This window comes from Lathyrus oleraceus, chromosome 2 (assembly GCF_024323335.1).
Source record: "Lathyrus oleraceus cultivar Zhongwan6 chromosome 2, CAAS_Psat_ZW6_1.0, whole genome shotgun sequence".
NCBI lineage: Eukaryota > Viridiplantae > Streptophyta > Magnoliopsida > Fabales > Fabaceae > Lathyrus > Lathyrus oleraceus.
The window spans coordinates 491981995-491999838 of record NC_066580.1 but is presented as its reverse complement, the minus strand read 5'-3'; the positions used below and the strand labels follow the sequence as shown (position 1 = coordinate 491999838).

The window sequence follows — 17844 nt, the reverse complement described above, 5'->3', positions numbered from 1 at the left end:
ATCCAACTTATTTGAGGAGTTTTGTGCCGAATATGATACTGATGATGAGATAACTACTCCTTACAGGCCTCAACATCATAGAATTACAGAAAAAAGGAGCATGACCATATTGGATATGGGTAGATGGATGTTAAAGAAGAAGAACTTGCCAAAATTATTACAGGGTGAAGCAATCACCATTGCTGTTTATATTCTAAACAAATGCCCAACCAAGCAATTGAAGAACATGGTTCATGAAGAATTATTGAGTGGTAAGCAACCATCAATGAATCATCTGAAGGTGTTTGGCTCTACTTACAACAAGCATGTTCCTGATGAAAGAGGAAGGAAACTTGATGATAAAAGTGAACTGATGGTCCTGGTAGGATATCATAAGACTGGAGCATACAAGTTATTCAATCCAATCAATGATAATATCGTAATGAGTTGAGACATTGTGATTGATGAGAACTCTGCCTGGGATTTGAATTCATGTGATGCAACTAACAAGTCATTGATGAGTTATGTCTTTGATGAAGAAAGTAGGGAACACAAAGAAATTTCAGCTAATGACGTTCCAGTCACAGTCAAAGTCGAAGCAGATGATAGAGAGGGTGTGGCTAGCACAAACTAAAGATCTCAAAGAACTAGAGTTCTCCCAGGAAGGTTGAAATATTGTGAAGTGGTTGGTGATGATGAAGTCGCACCATATGGAGATCTGGTTCATTTAGATTTACTTGCAAGAGCTGAACCAATCAACTACAGTGAGGCCTTACAGGATAAACAATGGAAGGCAATTATGGTTGAAGAGTTACAGTGATCGAAAGAAACAATACATTGGAGCTAGTCAAATCGTTAACACACATAAAAGTTATCAAAGTAAAGTGGGTGTTCAAGCTAAAGAAATTCTAATGGGTCGATCGAAAGACATAAGGCAAGAGTAATAACTCGATGATTTCTTTAGAGAGCGGAACTCGACTACTCTAAGGTGTATGCACCAGTAGCAAGATTGGACTGTCATATTGGTGGTTGCCTTGACATGCAAGTAAGGTTGGTAGATATTTCACTTAGATGTGAAATCAACATCTTTAAATGGTCCCTTAGATGAAGTCATGTATGTCACACAACCTCCTAGGTTTGCGATACAGGAGGAAGCAAGAAAAGTGTACAAGTTGCACAAAGCTCTCTATGGTCTCAAACACGCACCTACAACATGGAACAAGAAGATTGACTCATACTTAGTCGAATTGAGATTCATCAAATGTAGGTCTGAGTATGGTGTCTATGTATATGTCATGGCACAAGATATAACCACTATCTGCTTATATGTCAATGACTTGCTTGTAACTGGAAATAACATGGAGAACTTATCGAAGTTTAAAGAGTTAATGAAGAGGGAATTTGAAATGTCGGATCTGGGAAACTTGTCGTATTTTCTAGGCATGGAATTTCAAATTACCAAGAAAAGTATGATGTTGCATCAAAGGAAGTATGTCAAAGAAATACTCAAGAGATTCAGGATGGATGATTCGAATCTTGCATCCTCATCTGTCGAACTTAATCTGAAACTGGAGAAACATGGAGAGGAGGACAAAGTCGATGTCACATTGTTCAAACAAATTGTGGGATCTCTAAGGTATGTTTGCAATAACAGACATGAAATATGTTTCTCAGTCGGATTGGTAAGAAGATACATGGATGAACCAAAGGTGTCACACATGAAGGTTGCAAGAAGAATCTTGAGATACCTAAAAGGATCGATAAACTGTGGACTCTTGTTTCCACGAGAATTTGAAAGCAATGAAGTTGTGATTAATTGTTATTCATATGTTGATTGGTGTGGAGATAAGGAAGATCGAAAAAGCACAACTGATTATTTTTTTCAAATATTTGGTGCCCCGATCTCATGGTGCTCGAGAAAGAAACCTGTGGTGGCTTTATCATCATGTGAGGCTGAATATATACCAATATCCTATGATGCTTGTCAAGCAATCTGGATCAGATTTGTGCTGGATGAGATGGAGGTTGAACTGAAGAAACCTCTAGCATTGTAGGTCGACAACAAGTCAGCCATCTATCTTGCAAATAATCCAGTTCCGCATAGAAGGAGTAAGCACATTGAAGCTCGATTTCACTTCCTAAGGGAGAAGGTAAATCAAGGTGAACTTGAAGTGGGATATTGCTCGAGTGAAGCACAGTTCACCGACATTTTTACCAAAGGATTGAAGATCGACAGTTTCCTGACTTTGAAAAAGAATTTAAGAATAATTCAAATTGGTTATGATTAATTTGTGTTCTGCAACTTGGATTATAAAGGGATATGTTGTGATATAATCTAAGTTAATAAGTTACTTGATTAACAAGTTAGTTTGTTATGGTAGTTACTTGAGATACCAGTAATATATATATATATATATATATATATATATATATATATATATATATATATATATATATATATATATATATATATATATATATATATATATATATATATATATATATATATATATATATTCAAAATCAATCGATCAATATAGTTACTTTTCATTTTCTCTAAATATTTATCTCAATCTAGATAATTAATTAACTAACTTGGATTATATCATAACACTTTTTGGATTGAATTCGAATATAGAACTTATGATTATAAATCAGTAAAAAAATTTTAATATAAAAACCAAATATACATTTTATCTTGTTTATATATATTTTTTAAATGAAAAAGTAACATATTGAAAAATAGGTGAAATAAAAAAAAATCACATACAACCAGAAAGAGAATCCAAAGATAAAACAAAATAATCTTTAAAAATTGCTACATAATCTTTTAAAAAATTTAATAATCAACTTTTTGTCTTGTATGTTCAAGTGACATCTTTTAGGACATGTCATTAAAGATCTTAAAATGTTATATCAAAATTTTGTATTAACTTATTTAAACTTTTTTTTTTGTCATTTAGTAATATTCAATTCTAAATATTCATAAAAATTCCTCAAATTGTGAAATTCTAATCTGTCAAGATATTTTTCAAACATAAAATCTCTTTTGACATGGTAACGACACAATTATTATAGACATTCCATTTATATTTGTATAGTGTAAATGAGTATATTTATAACCCATGGTAGTGATATAAATAATAAATTTATTCTTTATTAAATGAAGTACATTACGTCAAAAATATTGTCATATGATGTTTGATTACTTTTAGAGAAAAATAATGGGTGTTTATGAGTCTTGATAAAAAATCTGGATACTATGGATCAAATCATATATATACACACTAAAGACATTTATTTTATATGATTGTATTATGTTTATATATAGATCAAAAACAAAAGGTTACAGTGAAATGGAAAAATAATTTAAATTTGTTAATATAATCACATTATTTATTTACGGATAAAGAAAAACTGAAAAAAGATTATAAAAAATCATTTAAATAAAAAAATAATTAAAAACAAATCTCAATTAATTAAAGATTTCTTTACTTTAGACTAAATAAAATATTTGTGACATTAAAAAAATTGACCCAAATAATAACATTCAAAGCTTTGACTGTAATTTAAAGCTTTTTTTTAACAGCTAAGAGAATCCGATTTAATTGACAAGATAATTTTTCAAATATATCTATTTTTAATAATTTGTGTCGTGAGAATTCAAAATGTAGTGTAATATTAGAACAAAAAATCTTTGGATTAAAAGTTAGATATTTAAGATTCTAAAAAGATTTTATGTTCATACAGTTATAGCATTTAATGAATTTAAAATTAATATATATATATATATATATATATATATATATATATATATATATATATATAGATTAATTACTATACACTGTCAGTGTAAAAAGTTTTACACCATCAGTTAATTATAGACGTCGGATATTAAAAGAAGTTTGACTTTTATTTTAAAAATCTATAAAGTAATACAAACGGATGATGATGATGAATCGACGGTGTAAAACTTTTTACACTGACAGTGTATAGTAATTAATCTATATATATATATATATATATATATATATATATATATATATATATATATATATATATATATATATATATATATATATATATATATATATATATATATATATATATATATATGATCTTGTTACATAATGATACGATTTGGGAGTGGATTTTATATTTGTGGTTCTAAAAAATTAATAATCACAAATATTTTTTTAGCTTAATTGTTATATACTAGGAAATAAATTATTTTTTAGTATTTTTCAAAAATATATAAAGAGTTTAACAACTATATGTCTCAAAAAAATAGATTTTACTAAATATACCTCACAATATAAGTATTTATTTTTTTCCTATACTTTAAGTATTTGTTTATTTATTAAATCATGTTTAACAGATCTATGATACAGCTGTCAATAAAAATTAGGATACCATAAATAGCTATTATAACTATTTTATAATATTTAGTTTTAGTATTATTTTATTAAATGAAAAATACTTATTAAAATTTTATTTTTAACAAATTGAACAAAATTTCATTTCTATTATAAAACAAAGTTGATCTCTTTAATTGGTGATTTTATATTAAAGATAAAATTTTAAACAAATTATTATTATAAGATATATTTTTTATCTTTTCTGTGTGTATATAATAGTTTGGGTTAGAGCTAACTATTCATCATTTCAAAACTAGAAACAATGGCTAAGTATAATATTTTTCTATTCTTTTTCTGTGTGTCTATAGTATTTTTGGTTTGTGATGCCACTCAAAGTGGTAATGAATACATTGTATACATGGGCTCCCTTCCTAAAGAAGAATCGTATTCTCCAACCTCACATCATTTGAACATGTTGCAACAAGTCTTTGATGGTGGCAACATACAAAATTTCTTAATTAGAAGTTATAAGAGAAGTTTCAATGGTTTTGCTGCGATACTCAATGATCAACAAAGAGAAAAAATTGTTAGCATGAAAGGTGTTGTCTCAGTTTTTCCAAATCAAAACTTTCACATACAAACGACCGAATCCTGGAATTTTATTGGATTACCTCAAACAATCAAAAGAGATCCGATTGTTGAGAGTGATTTGATAGTTGGAGTCATAGATAGCGGAATATGGCCAGAGTCTCAAAGTTTCAATGATAAAGGTATATATTTTATCAGTCAAATTAAAACATATTAGTGTAATTATCTTTATATGTTAATTATTATACTTAATAGTTCCTATTGTATGCAAATTTGTTTATCAATGTATATTTTTTTTATATGTTATCTTTATTAGTGGTATATATATGTATTGAACGAAGATTAAACCTTTAACTTCCATATCACTCTTCCATAACATTGATCTGTTTCAATTATTAAGCCAATTTTTCATCATCATATTTATAAATTGTGTTTGTAACTTAGAACATGGAGTAAAATTATTGTTTATATGGTAGGAAGAAATAATAAATGATTAGAGGACTAACAATATTTATATATTTAAGTGTATTTATTTATTAAAGCCATTGAGTTTTATGATTGATCAGGTCTTGGTCCCATTCCCAAAAAGTGGAAGGGAGTTTGTAAAGGCGGTGCTAACTTCACTTGCAATAATAAACTCATCGGAGCACGATTTTATGGTAACACGGATAGTGCAAGAGACGAGGCTGGTCATGGAACTCACACATCATCAACTGCAGGTGGAAGAGAGGTGCAAGGTGTAAGCTTTTTTGATCTTGCAAAAGGCACTGCAAGAGGTGGAGTCCCATCTTCAAGGATTGCTATGTATAAAATATGTGGTTCAGATGGTGCATGCAGTAGTGCTAGTATATTAGGTGCATTTGATGATGCCATTGCGGATGGTGTTGACATCATTTCGCTCTCGGTTGGGGGTCAAGATGCACTAGATTTTTTGAACGATCCTATTGCCATAGCTTCTTTTCATGCCATGGAGAAGGGAATACTCACATCACATTCTGCAGGAAACTCTGGTCCTGACGTGAGTACTACTTCGAGTGTTGCACCTTGGTTATTTAGCGTTGCAGCAACTACCATAGATCGCAAATTCATTAGTAAGGTAATTCTTGGAAATGGAAAAACTTTCATTGGTAGTTCAGTTAATACTTTCCCCTCAAATGGCACAAAAATTCCAATAGCTGAGGGTACTTGCTCAAATGGCTTAGATAAAACATTGGTGGAAGGTAAAATTGTTTTGTGCGAATCACCGGGGTTCGAAGATTCTGTTTCTCAAAGTGGTGCATATGGTATAGTCTCAAATGTTGAAGAGTCTCTAAATGACGTGGCTTTTCTCTCTGGTATACCTTCAACTAACTTGAACTCAAAAGACTTTAAACTTGTTCAATCTTACGCGGATTCCACTAGATCCCCTGAAGCTGAAATTTTGAAGAGTGAGATCTTACATGACACAATTGCGCCTAGAGTTGCTTCTTTCTCTTCTCGTGGTCCAAATCTAGTGGTTCCAGATATAATGAAACCGGATATAAGTGCCCCTGGAGTGGATATCTTGGCTGCATTTTCACCTCTAGCCCCACCTTCTTCTAGTGTTGGTGACACCAGAAAGGTTAGTTATAGCATAGAATCTGGAACCTCCATGTCGTGTCCCCACATTACCGGAATCGTTGCATATGTGAAATCATTTCATCCAGATTGGTCACCCGCTGCTATCAAATCTGCTATTATGACCACAGCAAAACCTGTGAATGGTACTTATAATGATTTGGCAGGGGAGTTTTCTTATGGATCAGGGAATGCCAATCCACCACTAGCAGTTAACCCAGGACTTATTTATAACATCACAAAGGATGATTATGTGCAAATGCTTTGCAATTATGGTTACGATGATGAAAAAATTAAACAAATTAGTGGTGAAAACTCAAGATGTCGTGGAACTTCTAACCCATCATTAGTAAAAGATCTAAATTATCCTGCAATAGTGATTCCTGTTGCGCCTCAAAAACAATTCAATATCAAGTTTCCTAGAACTGTTACCAATGTTGGCTCTCCTACTGCAACCTACAAGGCTATTGTCACTCCAATTCCAAATGTCAAGATTACCGTGACACCAAATCTCCTGTCATTCAAATCATTAAATGAGAAACAATCATTTGTCGTCACAGTTGTTGGGAGTGTAGGATCAAGTCAAACTGAGTTTTCTTCGTCACTTGTTTGGTCAGATGGCACCCACAATGTCAAGAGTCCAATCATCGTACAATTAACATCTTAAACCATGTTATTGTTATGAAAAATAAACATGTGATTCTTTTGTAATTAAACCATATAACCACCAAGGGCTCTTTCTTGTGTTTGACTTTGGTGCCTTCATGAAAAACTTCCTTCTTTAAGAAATAAAAAATGTTCCGCATTGAAACGGTTCATTTCTTCATGGAAATTCTAGTTCCACTTTAAAATTCCACATTTTGTTGATGTAATTGGTATTAGTATTTGAATGTGATGAATGTAAACTGATGTAAAATTATGATTATTGACGATAGAATCTCTTAACTGATCATGAATAGAATGTGTGTGTTGGTAAGGTTCTAACTCTGACAAGATTCTTTTTTTTTATCGGGGTGGGGGTTACTTGAAGTAATTATCATTCTAAACATATATATACATAAAGATATTTAATCTTTAATTTACTTAATTTCTTATTTTTTCTTCTTTGAAATATTAAATGAACAAATATTTCATTATAATCATGAATTATTAATATTGTTTAACTTTCAAAGAGACATAAGATTCATGTTTTGAGAAATATAATTGATAAATAAAAATGTTGACGATGTAAATTAGAAATGTTAATGTACACTTTTATAAAAAAAAACAAATTCAACCTAACTCAGCTATAACAAAAGTTCACTCGATATTTTTTTCAATAAATACTTCTATTAATAAAATACAAGGGGTGATAACCCAATACAAAAGAGAACCAAACTTAATCAAATTATTGGTTCAATGTACCAGTTTTAAATTTTAAACAGTATCAAACTGTTACTAAAATTTTTTATTAAAAAAAAACGTGAATTGGACCATTATATTTTTTCAAATTTTTTTAATAAAAAATCCTTTTTTACTTTTCATTTCAATATTTTTCTATAAGCATTTTTTTATATGATTGAATATAAAATTATATAATAAATTGATAATTTAATATTAATAAAAATAGCTATTCTATTTTTAAAATAAAAATTATTTTTTAAAGTATTTTACACACAATTATGATAAAATATAAAAAAATTAAATAAAAATATGAAACAAATTATACTTAAATCAAAATAAGTAATTTATACTCTATTATTTAAATATAATTTACGTAATGCAAAATTTAGAATTTAAACTTACTTATTAATCGTTAAATAAAATTTGACTTTTGTATGATTTTCCTACCGTCCCACAATGAGTGATTCAATTGACTATTTCACACAGATTAAGAAAAAGAATAAATAAAAAAGAGAGAATGATATTTTTACTAAACTATTCTTATCATGTATTGAGAATGATGAAAGTAATATTAATTAGAGAGTAAAATTGGAAAAAGTGTATTGGATATTAAAATGAGCCATTCATTTTGGAAAACTCTTTTATTCCAAATGGGTCACTCGTTATGGGACGGAGGGAGTAATAATTTTTATTGTTTAAAATAAACTTCAAAGTTAAATTTATGTTTAATACAATGAAGCATGTAAGTTATATTAAACCGTACCAACATATATGCATAATGCAGTGCAATAATACTAATTGAGTGACACTAATACCATATCTTATTAATGGTTAATAATTGCGGTTTGATTCAATTCTATTTTAGTATTTCAAACACTCTTAAATCGTCTTAGAGTTTGTACGCATGAATAATTAGGATAATTCAACCTATACTTGAGTTTGCATAAGGCCGATGAAAACTCGAATGTAGAAAAGATGAAATATGAAATTTTGTGTAAAAATGATAGACTTTTATGAATGTATTTTTCTGAATCTGAAATGCTCAATTTATATGTCAAACTAGTGTCGTTTCATAAGATTGCGCCCCTTGATGAAACACACACTTTCAGTAACACTTTTGTTGTTGCACTGTTTCATATACAACAACACTTTTCAAACGCTGTATTGTTTCTCCTACAACATCACCTTTACCAAATGTTGCATTGTTTCGCCTACAACAACGGTTTTCAAAGGTTATACTGTTTTGCATTCTGCAGCACCTTACAAAGTGTTTCCAATTTTTGAATTCAAAATACAAACTACATACTGCAACATTTCACAACTGTTGCCTATTTCTAAATTCAAAATACAAATTGCATACTGAACCACTTCACAAGTGTTGCCTATTTTCAAAATTAAAAAAAAATTAACCTTGACTTGCATAATTTCTTGTCATTTTGAAACACACTCAAGATTATTAATTGTTAGTAATTTACAACAATCCCCCATTTATTCTAATAACGACAAGACCAATTCTAGAAAAAGAGAAACAAAAAATATTAATACAATTAAGTATCTTTCTATTTGAGCTTAATCTTAGTAAGGATAACGTAAAGTTTAATCGGAATGTTAGTTAGCTATGCTTTGAACTGTTATCCCTTGTGATTATACCGGCGTTACCTTACAATCATTCTTTAATGGTTCTTCGCCTACATCTCTCGCCTAACATTATTTATAGCCATGTGGTTTTCCTATTTTTCATGAGAGAAACTTCAACTATAACTTTGAGACGACACAATCTCGAAATTCAAATAGGTGAATTTCATTTTGTATTTGTTTCTTGAGATACATATCCTCGATATAGAAATTCATTAAGATTTTGAAAAAACTCAACCCTCAATATGTAATAGTCAACATTTTCACATAATGTTGCGCAAACATCCAAATCAACGATTTGTTGTTACCCATTAAATCTTAGGTTAATGTTTGTTAACTTCATATTGAGTTTCTACCGTTGTCGGAATTCTTATTAAAGGGGTTTAAATCTCATACCTCTTGAGGTAGTCTTTACTAAGTCTCCGCCTAGTGGCTTAGCATTTGAATCAGCCAAATTATAGATCGAACGTATGTATGTGAGTGTAATGATTACATCTTTAATCATTTTTCTCACAAAAGAATGTTTAAGTCCTACTTGCCTAGACTTCCTGTTATACACTTTTTGTATGCTTTAGGTAAATTGACTTGACTATCGCAATATATCAATACCTTTGAAACATTATCTTTAGCTAATGTAACTTCCAAATGAAGGTCTCTCAACCATTCAGCTTTTTCACTAGCGGAAGCAAGAGTATTGAACTCTAATTATATGGTTGAGAGAGTGATCCACATTTGGTTTTTGCTCTTCCAAGAAATTGCACCCCCTGCTAGTATAAATATGCACCCAAATGCAAATTTGTGATATTCAACACTCGATATCCAACTCATACAAATATATCCTTCTAATATGGCAGGAAATCTACTATAATGGAGACCGAGATTTTCAGTTTTCATAAGATAGCCAAAAATCCTAATGATGGCTTTCTAGTGCTCAACATTTGGATTGCTAGTAAAATTTATTCATTTTACTAATTGCAAATGCTATGTAGGGTCTAGTACATTGCATGTATTTAGATATTCAAATTGAGCCACAATTCTTCCATCAAATGGAGTACTCACTTTCTAGAAATGTAAGTGTTTGAACTAATCAAGTACTTTTTCAACATAATGTGTTTGACTAAGTTCATAACCCCCACTATTTTGATTTCCTTTGATCCCCAAGAGTGTGTCAACTAGTCCAAGATGTTTTATCTTGAATGTGGAAGTTAGAAACCTCTTTGTTTCTAAAATTCCATTTATCTAATTGCTAATGATCAATCATATAATGAATATGGAGACAAATGAATATCACAATATTCTCACACAACTTTATGTACAAACACCTGTACCAAGAATTATATGAAGAAGATTTTTTAGCTAATCATGTATGATGATGCAAGAAGGTTTTTAGATGAAGAGAGAGATGAAATTATGAGCAATTTAAAGTATGTGGTTCAGATGGTGTATGTAGTCGTGCTAGTATATTAGGTGCATTTGATGATGGCATTACAGATGTTATTGACATCATTTCACTCTCAGTTAGGGGTAGAGATGCACTAGATTTTTTGAATGATCTTATTCACATTCCTTCTTTTCATGCCATGGAGATGGGAATACTCACGTCACATTCTGCAGGAAACTCTTGTCCTGACGTGAGTACTACTTCGAGTGTAGCACCTTGGTTATTTAGTGTTGCAACAACTACCATAGTTCAGAAATTCATTAGTAAGCTCATTCTAGGAAATAGAAAAACTTTCGTGGGTAGTTTAGTTAATACTTTCCTCTCAAATGGCACAAAAATTAAAATAGTTGAGGGTACTTGCTCATACGGCTTAGATAAAACATTGGTGGAAGGTAAGATTATTTTGTGTGAATTACGGGGGTTCGAAGATTCAGTTTCTAAAAGTGGTGTATATGGTATAGTCTCAAATGTTGAAGAGTCTCTAGATGACGTGGCCTTTGTTTCTAGTACGCCTTAAACTAACTTGAACTCAAAAGACTTTAAACTTGTTCAATCTTACGCGGATTCCACTAGATCCCCTGAAGCTAAAATTTTGAAGAGTGAGATCTTAAATGACACAATTGCGCCTAGAGTTGCTTCATTGTCTTCTCGGGGTTCAAATATAGTGGTTATAGATATAATGAAATAAGATATAAGTGACCTAAGATTGGATATCTTGGCTGCATTTTCACCTTTTATCCCAATGTTCTTCTAGTGTTGGTGACACCATAAAGGTTAGTTATAACATAGAATCTCGAACCTTTATGTCGTGTCCCCACATTGCAAAAATCACTACATATGTGAAATCATTTCATTCAGATTGGTCACCCGCTGCTATCAAATTTGCTATCATGACCATAACAAAACATGTGAATGGTACTTATAATGATTTGGCCCGGGAGTTTTCTTATGCATCAGGGAATGCCAATCCACCACTAGCATTTAACCAAAGACTTAATAATAACATCACAAAGGATGATTATATGCAATGCTTTGCAATTATGGTTACGATGATGAAAAAATTAAATAAATTAGTGGTGAAAACTCAAGATTTCGTGGAACTTCTAACCCATCATTAGTAAAAGATCTAAATTATCATGCACTAGTGATTCCTGTTCCCTTAACAAACAATTCAACATTAAGTTTTTTAGAACTGTTACCAATGTCGGCTCTCCTACTACAACCTACAAGGCTATTATCACTCCAACTCCAAATTCCAAGATTATAGTGGCGCAAAATATCCTTTCATTCAAATCACTAGATGAGAAACAATCATTTGTTTTCATAGTTGGTGGGAGTGTAGGATCAAGTCAAATTGAGTTTTCTTCGTCACTTATTTGGTCAGATGGCAGCCACAATGTCAAGAGTCCAATCATCGTACAATTAAGGTCTGAAACCATGTTATGGTTATGGAAAAATAAACATGTGATTCTTTTGTAATTAAACCATATAACCATCAATGGCTCTTTCTTGTGTTTGAGTTTATTGTCTTCATGAAAAATGAAAATTTATATACATGTGAAAAATTCCTTCTTTAAGAAATAAAAAAAGTTTTGTATTGAAACTGTTCATTTCTTCATGAAAATTCTAGTCCCACATCAATATTTCCATATTTTTTTGATGTAATTGATATTAGTATTTGAATGTAATAAATGTAAATTTATGTGAAATTGTGATTAATGTCGGTATAATCTATTAACGGATCATGAATAGAATGTGTGTTCGTAAGGTTCTAACTCTGACAAGGTTCTTGTTTTTTTTATGGGGGTGGGGTTTGCTTGAAGCAGTTATCATTCTAAACATATATACATAAAGATATTTAATCTTTAGTTTACTTTAATTCTTGTTTTTTCTTATTTGAAATATTAAATGAACATATTTTTCAATATAATCATAAATTATTAATATTGTTTAACCAATGTTCTCAGATTCACATAGACACAAGATTCATGTTTTGGGAAAGATAATTGATAAATAAAAACATTAGACGATATAAATTAGAAATGTTCATGTACAGTCTTTTCAAAATCAAAACCAAATCCAACCTAACCGAGCTTTAACAAAAGTTCACTTGATATTTTTTTTCAATAAGGGGTGCTAATCCAATATAAAAGGGAATCAACCTGAACCAAATTATTTGTTTGATGCACTAGTTTTAAATTTTAAACCGTATCGAACCGTTACTAAATTTTTTAATTAAAAAAACCGTGAATTGGACCATTATACTTTTTCAATTTTTTTTAATAAAAACTCCTTTTTAACTTTTCATTTCAATATTTTTCTATAAGCATTTTTTTTATATAATTGAATATAGAATTATATAATAAAATGATAATTTAATATTAATAAAAACAGCCATTCTATTTTTAAAATAAAAATTATTTTTTTAAGTATTTTACACACATTTATACTAATATATATATATATATATATATATATATATATATATATATATATATATATATATATATATATATATATATATATATATATATATATATATATATATATATATATATAAAATTATACTTAAATAAAAATAAGTAATTCATACTCTATTATTTAAATATAGTTTAAGTAATACAAAATTTAGAATTTAAATTCACTTGTTAATCGTTAAATGAAATTTGATTTTTGTATGATAGTAATTTTTTTGTTTAAAATAAATTTCAAGTTTAAGTTATGTTTAAAACATTGAAGCAAGTACGTTATATTAAACCGTACCAATATTAATGCATAATACCAATTGAGTGACAGTAATACCATATCTTATTAATGGTTATTAATCGCGGTTCGATTTAATTTGATTTTAGTATTTTAAACACTCTTAAATCGTCTTAGAGTTTGCACGCATGAATAATTAAAATAATTCAACTTATACTTGAGTTTGCATAAGATCGATAAAAACTCGAATGTAGGAAAGATAAAATCTGGAATTTTGTGTAAAAATGATAGGATTTTCTAAATGTATTTTTATGAATGTGGACTGCTCAATTTATAGGTCAAACTAGTGTTGTTTCATAAGGTTGCGACCCTTGATGAAACACACACTTTCAACAATACTTTTGCTAAATGTTGCACTGTTTCGCCTACAACAACACTTTTCAAATGTTGTACTGTTTCGCCTACAACATCATATTTACCAAATATTGTATTGTTTCGCCTATAGCAACAGTTTTTAAAGGTTGTACTATTTTGCATTCTGCAACACTTCACAAACTATTTCCTATTTCTGAATTCAAAATACAAACTACATACATCAATACTTCACACGTATTTCCTATTTCAGAATTCAAAATACAAATTGCATAATGCATCACTTCACAAGTGTTGCCTATTTCTGAATTAAAAAAATTAACCTTTCACTTACATAATTTCTTGTCACTTTGAAATACACTCAAGATTATTAATTGTTAATAATTTACAATAATCCCCAACTTGTTCTAATAATAACAAGGCCAAATCTAGAAGAAAAAAAACGAAACAAAAAATGTTAATAAAATTAAGTATCTTTCGTTTTGAACTTAATCTTAGTAAGGATAACTTAAAGTTTAATTAGAATGTTAGTTAGCTATGCTTTGAACCATAATCCCTTGTGATTATACTTGAATTACCTTACACATATTCTTTAATGGTTCTTCACCTACATCTCTCACCTATCACTATTTATGACCATGTGTTTTTCCTATTTTCGTGAATTTCATGAGAGAAACTTGAACTCTCACTTTAATACGATGCCATCTCGAAATTCATATAGGTGAAGTTCATTTTGGATTTGTTTCTTGAGATACATATCAATGATATAGAACTTCATTAAGATTTTGAAAAAACTCAACCCTCAATATGTAATAGTCAGTATTTTCTCAAAATGTTGCACAAACATCCAAATCAACGATTTGTTGTTACCCATTGAATCTTTGGTTAAAATGTGTTAACTTCAAATTAGGTTGCTACCGTTGTCGGAATCGTTATTCAAAGAGTTTCAATCTTATACCTCTTGAGGTAATCTTTACTAAGTCTCTAGCCAATGACTTAGTATTTGGATCAGCCAAATTATAGATCGATCGTATGTATGTAAGTGAAATGATTACATCTTTAATCAATTTTCTCATAAAATATTGTCTAAGTCCTACTTGCCTAGAGTTTTTGTTATACACTTTTTGTATGCTCTAGGTAAAGTGACTTGACTTTAGTAATGTATCAACACCTTTGATATATTATCTTTAGCCAATCAAACTTCCCACAAAAGGTCCCTCAACCATTCAACTTTTTCACTAGCGGAAGCAAGAGTCTCGAACTCTAATTATATGGTTGAGAGAGTGATTCACATTTGATTCTTTCTCTTCCAAGAAATTGCACCCCCTATTATTGCAAATATCCATCCAAATGCAGATTTGTGATATTCAACACTCGATATCCAACTCACATTAGTATATCCTTCTAATATGGCAGAAAATATACTATAATGGAAACCGAGATTTTCGGTTTTCATAAGATAGCCGAAAATCCTAATTATGGCCTTCCAGTGCACACCTTTTGGATTGACAGTAAAATTTACTCATTCTACTAATTGCAAATGCTATGTAGGGTCTAGTACATTGCATGCACTTGCATATTCCAATTGAGCTAAAACTCTTTCATCATTCTTTTGAAGTTTGACACTAGGATCAAATTGAGTACTCACTTTCTTGAAATGTAAGTGTTTGAATTTATCAAGTACTTTCTCAATATAATGTGTTTGACTAAGTTTATAACCCCTACTATTTCACTTTACTTTGGGATCCCCATGAGTGTGTCAATTAGTCCAAGATCATTAATCATGAATGTGGAAGTTAGAAACCTTTGTTTCTAAAATTCCATTCATCTAATTGCTAATGATCAATCATATAATCAATATGGAGACAAATGAATATCATAATATTCTCACATAACTTTGTGTACAAACACTTTTAACAAGAATTAGATGAAGAATATTTTATAGCTAATCATGTATGACGATGCAAGAAGGTTTTTAAATGAAGTGCGAGATGAAATTATGAGCAATTTAAAGTATGTGGTTCAGATGGTGCATGCAGTAGTGCTAGTATATTTGGTGCATTTTACGAAGCCATTACAGATGATGTTGACATCATTTAACTCTCAGTTGGGGTCGAGATGCACTAAATTTTTTGAATGATCCTATTGCTATTGCTTCTTTTCATGCCACGGAGAATGGAATACTCACGTCACATTTTGTAGGAAACTTTGGTCCTGATGTGAGTACTACTTCGAGTGTTGCAGCAACTACCATAGATCGGAAATCCGTTAATAATCTCATTCTAGGAAATTGAAAACTTTCATTGGTAGTTCAATTAATACTGTCCCCTCAAATGGAACAAAAATTCCAATAGTTAAGCGTACTTGCTCAGACGTCTTAGATAAAACATTGGAGGAAGGTAAGATTGTTTTGTGTGAAACACAAGGTTTGAAAATTCGGTTTCTCTAAGTGGTGCATATGGTATAGTCTCAAATGTTGAAGAGTCTTTGAATGAAGTGGATTTTGTCTCTAATATGCCTTCAACCAACTTGAATTCAAAAGACTTTAAAGTTATTCAATCTTACGCGGATTCCAGTAGGTCCCTTGAAGCTAAAACTTTAAAGAGTGAGATCTTACATGACACAATTGCACATATAGTTGCTTCTTTAACTTCTCATTATCCAAATCTAGTAGTTCTAGAAATTATGAAACCGGATATAAGTGCCCTAGGATTGGGTATTTTGGCTGCATATTCACCTCTTGCCCCACCCTTTTTTGTGTTGGTGACACCAGAAAGGTAGACTACAACATAGACTTTGGAACCTCCATGCCGTGTCCCCACATTGGTGGAATCACTGCATATGTGAAATCATTTCATCCATATTGGTCGCTCACTGGTATAAAATCTACTATCATGACCACAACAAAACATGTGAGTGATACTTATAATAATTTGGTCGGGGAGTTTTCTTATGGATCAGGGAATGTCAATCCACTAATAGCAGTTAACCCATGACTTATTTATAACATTACAAAGGATGATTATGTGCAAATGCTTTGCAATTATGGTTACGATGATGAAAACATAAAACAAATTAGTGGTGAAAACTCAAGAAGTCGTGGAACTCCTAACCCATCATTAGTAAAAGATCTAAATTATCCCGCACTAGTGATTCCTGTTGCGCCTAAAAAATAATTCAATATCAAGTTTCCTAGAATTGTTACCAATGTTGGCTCTCTTACTACAACCTACAAGGCTATTGTCACTCCAATTCCATTGTCAAGATTATCGTGGCGCCAATTCTCCTCTCCTTTGAATCATTAAATGAGAAATAATCATTTGTCGTCACAGTTGTTGGGAGTGTAAGATCGAATCAAACTGAGTTCTCTTCGTCACTTGTTTGGTTAGATGTCACCCATAATGTCAAGAGTCCAATCATCTCACAATTAACGTCTTAAACCATGTCATTGTTATGGAAAAATAAACATGTGAATCTTTTGTAAGTTACATAAATGATTCTTAAGTATCCAATAAATCATGATTATGTGTATCAATAAATTTTTCATGTTTATGTTGATTTCTCAAATATTCAAATCTCAATGTGCATAAAACAAAAAACAAAGAACGTTGAAAGAAACTTTTACTTGCAGAAGATAAAGCCAGGGTAGGTAGCTAATTAAACCATATAAACACCAAGGCCTCTTTCTTGTGTTTGAGTTTGGTGCCTTCATGAAAAATAAAAATTTACATGACTGCAAGTCTATGAACAAGGACAAGTGCTTTGATTATCTAGGGCCTACGCCTCATA

The 17844-nt window shown here is 30.5% G+C and overlaps 1 protein-coding gene and 2 pseudogenes across 1 annotated transcript; all 3 read left to right on the top strand.

The window, feature by feature from the left end:
• Positions 1-4647: 4647 nt before the first annotated feature.
• On the top strand, positions 4648-7353 carry LOC127120953 (subtilisin-like protease SBT4.3). Its single transcript, XM_051051579.1, has 2 exons — positions 4648-5107; positions 5492-7353. The coding sequence occupies exons 1-2, from the start codon at positions 4660-4662 to the stop codon at positions 7186-7188; spliced, it is 2145 nt and encodes a 714-aa protein (XP_050907536.1). The 5' UTR covers positions 4648-4659; the 3' UTR covers positions 7189-7353.
• Positions 7354-10901: 3548 nt separating this feature from the next.
• Positions 10902-12459, top strand: LOC127123940 (subtilisin-like protease SBT4.8; annotated as a pseudogene).
• Positions 12460-15484: 3025 nt separating this feature from the next.
• Positions 15485-17494, top strand: LOC127123939 (subtilisin-like protease SBT4.4; annotated as a pseudogene).
• Positions 17495-17844: the final 350 nt, after the last annotated feature.

Coding starts and splice junctions, on each gene's coding strand:
- LOC127120953 (XM_051051579.1), top strand. CDS start 4,660: ATGGCTAAGTATAATATTTTTCTATTCTTTTTCTGTGTGTCTATAGTA. Junction 5,108..5,491: donor TCAAAGTTTCAATGATAAAG/GTATATATTTTA, acceptor ATGATTGATCAG/GTCTTGGTCCCATTCCCAAA.